The sequence below is a fragment of the Papio anubis genome, chromosome 13, assembly GCF_008728515.1.
Source record: "Papio anubis isolate 15944 chromosome 13, Panubis1.0, whole genome shotgun sequence".
Taxonomy (NCBI): domain Eukaryota; kingdom Metazoa; phylum Chordata; class Mammalia; order Primates; family Cercopithecidae; genus Papio; species Papio anubis.
The window spans coordinates 94,607,953-94,613,204 of record NC_044988.1 but is presented as its reverse complement, the minus strand read 5'-3'; the positions used below and the strand labels follow the sequence as shown (position 1 = coordinate 94,613,204).

General features: G+C 46.5%; 1 protein-coding gene across 1 annotated transcript in view; it reads right to left on the bottom strand.

The window, feature by feature from the left end:
- The window catches only part of RABEPK (Rab9 effector protein with kelch motifs), a 26,215-nt gene that overhangs the window by 4,419 nt on the left and 16,544 nt on the right, over positions 1-5,252 (bottom strand). The window contains 1 exon segment of the mRNA XM_031654512.1: positions 103-264. Within this exon segment, the coding sequence (XP_031510372.1) occupies positions 103-264 (162 nt within the window).

Below are 5,252 nucleotides of genomic sequence, written 5' to 3'. Positions count from 1 at the left end.
CGCGCCCGGCAGGCTTTCCTTTTTTAACTTCTGCTTCCTATATTAGGTAATTTGTAGACTGGGATGGCCCTGACCAGCCCCAAGGTGCCCACCAGTCCATACTTGCGTCAAACACGTGCAGCTTCGTGTCCTGCACAGGCTGGGCACCTCTCTCTCCGCCCCCAAAGACATACAGCTGGTTTCCAATGGCTGCGGATGATGTGTGGAATGTTCTTGGGGATGGTGGGGGGCTGGTCACTTCTGGCGTGGTCCACATCTTGGTTTCTGGGCCAGAGAGAATGAAGGCACTTAAAATACCGAGGTTGAGGGGCTTCTGACCTTGACTCTGGGGCTGAGTGAAGTCAGTTTTCAAACTCCAATCCCAAGTGGGGACAGCATAGTTTTGGGCAGGGATCTCATACTCACAAACATCAAGGAAGAATGAAGATGATACTTAGGATTTGCCAAGGCAGTCCAAAATTCCCAAGATTTAAAAGCCGTAAGTACAAGAATGGGGTCAGGCTGGGTGCAGTGGCTCTTGCCTGTGATCCCAGCACTTTGGGAGGCCAGGGCAGGCGGATCACTTGAGGTCAGGAGTTCAAGACCAGCCTGGCCAACATCGGGTGAAACCCCATCTCTACTAAAATTAGCCAGGCATGGTAGTGGGGACCTGTAATCCCAGCTCCACAGGAGGTTGAGTCAGAAGAAACGCTTGAACCCAGGAGGCGGAGGTTGCAGTGAGCTGAGATTGCACCACTGCACTCCAGCCTCGGCAACAGAGTAAGACTCTGTCTCAAAAAAATAAAATAAAATAAAATCACCCTCTTTGACAGAAGTTTTCCAAATTCTCACTGTATTTTATTTCAATGGATACCACTGTTGAAAATCAAAAGGCCAGGGTTCTAGAACCGATTTCCCTTTGCCAAACCTTAACTACACCAACTACCACAATTATTGAGCATTAATTATGTGCCAGATACTGAGTTTATTTAAATCCTTGACAAATTAACAAGGTAGAAACTATTATTATCCAACATGACAGAACACAGAGGCAGAGAGAGATTAAGTCACTTGTCCAAGGTCATAGTTAGTGCCTAGCAAAGCAGAGACCCTCATCTGTGCCCTTAACCACCACATCATACTGCTACTCCTCCAAGCAAATTGGCTTCACAATTAGCCAAATGGTCTGCCAAGTGTCTATCTCTTTCTTCTTTTTTTTTTTTTTTTTTTTTTTTTTTGGGAGACAGAGTCACCGGCTCTGTCACCCAGGCTGGAATGCAGTGGCTGGATCTCAGCTCACTGCAAGCTCCGCTTCTCCCGGAGTTCCCAGCCATTCTCCTGCCTCAGCCTCCCGAGTAGCTGGGACTACAGGCCACGCCACCTCACCGGCTAGTTTTTGTATTTTTTAGAAGAGCCGGGGTTTCACCATGTTAGCCAGGATGGTCTCGATCTCCTGACCTTGTGATCCGCCCGTCTCAGCCTCCCAAAGTGCTGGGATTACAGGCTTGAGCCACCGCGCCCGGCTTTCTTTTTTTTTTTGAGACGGAGTCTCACTCTGTCACCAGGCTGGAGTGCAGTGCGTGTGATCTCGGCTTACTGCAACCTCTACCTCCCAGGTTCAGCGATTCTGCCTCAGCCTCCCAAGTAGCTGGGACTACAGGCACCTGCCTACGCCCAGCTCATTTTTTTTTTTTTTTTTTTTTTTGTATTTTTTTAGTAGAGAGCCCGGGGTTTCAGTATGTTGAGTCCAGGCTGGTCTGGAACTCCTGACCTTGTGATCTACCCTCCTCATCCTCCCAAAGTGTTGGGATTACAGTGATGAGCCACTATGCTTGCCCGTGTCTACTCTATTTCTGACAGTGTTCTGTACCCTGAATATTCAACAATAAACAAACTCTCCCCTTCAAAGCTACTTATGTTCCATAGAGGAGGGGCAGGGAGGAGGAAGGGATGACAGGAAATACATACCCAAACAAATAAATCAAATTAAGATAACATACTGTCTACCAAAGTATTGCTGAAGGGAATTTAAATACTTGACCGCGTAAGAAAATTTGGTCCTAGTTCTGAACTCTGACCAACCTATTGTATAAATAGATTTTTAAAACATTTTTATTTTTATCGGGCAATACTCAACAAATGCATTAGGTGGGCAACACCCCAAATATGTGTTGATGAGACTGAGCAGAGTTGTGGCTGACATGTGAAGGAATGTCAGGTCAAAAATGCTTTCTTGACAGGGAGTCTCACTCATTGCTCAGGCTGTGGTGCGATCTTGGCACCTTGCAACCACCTCTGCCTCCTGGGTTCAAGCGATCCTCCTGCTCGCCCTCATCAGTAGCTGGGACTACAGGCACCACCATGCCTGGCTAATTTTTGTATTTTTAGTGACAGGGGTTTCACCATGTTGGCCAGGCTGCTCTCAAACTCCTGACTGCTTGGGTGATCGGCGCCTCAGCCTCCCAAAGTGCTGGGATTTACAGGTGTGAGCCACCGGCGCCCGGCCCAAAATGCATATTAAACTGTGAACAAGTTTTTTGCCTATCAAATTAGCAATGGTTTAAAACTGATAAATTCAATTGCTGATTACAGTAATGAAAGAAACATTGTTTTTTTTTTTTTTTTTTTTGAGGCAGTCTGCAGCTCTGTCGCCAGGCTGGAGTGCAGTGGCGGGATCTCCAGCTCACTGCAAGCTCTGCCTCCCGGGTTCCATTCTCGACCTCAGCCTCCCGAGTATGGGACTACGAAGCCCGCCACCTGCATGACTGGTTTTGTATTTCTTAATAGAGGCGGGGTTTCACCGTGTGTTAGCCAGAGATGGTCACCGATCTCCTGACCTCGTGATCCGCCCGTCTAGGCCTCCCCAAAGATGCTGGGATTACAGGCTTGAGCCACAGCCGGCGAAAGAAACATTGTTAAACACAGTTGGAGAGAGGATAAACTGGAAAAATCTTTCTGGAGAGCAATTTGGTAGTGTGTATCAAAACCTTGAAAAGGTTCACAATATTTTACCTAGTCTTTTATTTCTTGGCAGGAACCTAAGAAAATAATTTGAAATACAGTCTATGACTACAGATGAAGATGTTTAAGCATGGTTTTGGGCATAGGTCATACTCACAAACATCAAGGAGAGATAGAGATGATACTTAGGATTTGCCAGGGCAGTCCAAAATTCCCAAGATTTAAAAGCATTGAGTACAAGAATGGGGTCAGGCTGGGTGCAGTGGCTCTTGCCTGTGATCTCAGCACTTTGGGAGGCCAGGGCAGGGGATCACTTGAGGTCAGGAGTTCCAAGACCAGCCTGGCCAACTAAGTGAAACCCCATCTCTACTAAAATTAGCCAGGCATGGTGGTAGGGACTGTGTTAGCTCCCACAGGAGGTTGAGGCAGGAGGATACAGCAAACCCAGGAGGCGGAGGTTGCAGTGAGCTGGTGCACCACTGCACTCCAGCCCTCTCCCGGCAACAGAAGCCGAGACACTCTGTCTCAAAAAAATAAAATAAAATAAAATCACCCTCTTTTGACAGAAGTTTTCAAATTCTCACTGTATTTTATTTCAATGGATACCACTGTTGAAAATCAAAGGCCAGGGTTCTAGAAACCGATTCCTTTGCCAAACATCAACTTCACCAACTACCACAGTGAGGCATTAATTCATGTGCCAGATACTGAGTTCCTTTAAATGTGACAAATTAACAAGGTAGAAACTATTGCTCCATTCTTGACCAAACACAGAGACAGAGATTAGATCACTTGTCCCAGGTCACTTAGTTGCGGTGCCACAGCAAAGCAGAGACCCTCATCTATTGCCCTTAACACACATCATGCCTCCTCCAAGCAGTGGCCCATTAGTGAAATGGTCTGCTAGTGTCTATCTCTTTCTTCTTTTTTTTTTTTTTTTTTTTTTTTTTTTGGAGACAGAGTCACCATCTGTGCCAGGCTGGAATGCGAGTGGCTGGATCTCAGCTCACTGCCGAGCTCCGCCCTCAGGTTCCATATTCCTCCTGCTATAAGCCTCCCGGTAGCTGGGGACTGGCCAGCCACTTCCGACTGTTTTTGCTTTTTAGAGAGTTTCCTCCATGTTAGCCAGGATGGTCTCAGTCTCTGACCTTGTGATCCGCCCGTCTCAGCCTCTAAAAGTGCTGGGGATTACAGGCTTGAGCCACAGCGCCGGCTTTCTTTTTTTTTGAGCCAGGTCTCACTCATCCTGAGCTGGAGTGCAGAGTGGCGATCTCGGCCCCACTGCAACCTCTACCTCCCAGGTTCAGCGATTCTCCTGCCTCAGGCCTCCAGTAGCTGGGACTACAGGCACACCACCACTTTAACTCATTTTTTTTTTTTTTGTGTTTTTTAGTAGAGGCGGGGACAGTATGTGTTGGTCCGGGCTGGTGAACTCCAGACCTTGTGATCTGCCCTCCTCATCCTCCCAAAGAATGTTGGGATTACAGTGATGAGCCACTATGCTTGTGGTATGCCTCTATTTCCCAATGGTGTTCTGTACCCTGAATATTCAACAATAAACAAACTCTTCCCTTCAAAGCACTTATGTTCCATAGAGGGAGGGCAGGGAGGAGGAGGGACGACAGGAAATACATACTCAAACAAATAAATCAAATTAAAAGATAACATACTGTCTAAATGTGCTGAAGGAATTTAAATACTTGACACGTAAGAAAATTTGGTCCTAGTTCCTGAACTCTGACCAACTATTGTACAAATAGATTTTTAAAAAATTTTTATTTTTTTATCGGGCAATACTCAACAAATGCATTAGGTGGGCAACACCCCAAATATATTGTTGATAGAGGGAACTGAGCAAGAGTTGGCTGACATGTGAAGAATGTCCAGGTCAAAAAATGCTTTCTTGACAGGGAGTCTCACTCATTGCTCAGGCTGTGGTACGATCTTGGCACCTTGCAACCTCTGCCTCCAGGGTTCAAGCGATCCTCCTGCCTCGCCCTCATCAGTAGCTGGGACTACAGGCATGCACCACCATGCCTGGCTAATTTTTGTATTTTTAGTAGTGACAGGGTTTCACCATGTTGGCCAGGCTGCTCTCAAACTCCTGACTTCAGGTGATCTGCGCACCTCAGCCTCCCAAAGTGCTGGGATTACAGGTGTGAGCCACCGCGCCGGCCCAAAATGCATATTTAAACTGTGAACAAGTTTTTTTGCCTATCAAATTAGCAATGTTTAAAACTGATAAATTCAGTGCTGGTCAGTAATGAAAGAAACATTGTTAAACACAGTTGGAGAGAGGATAAACTGGAAAA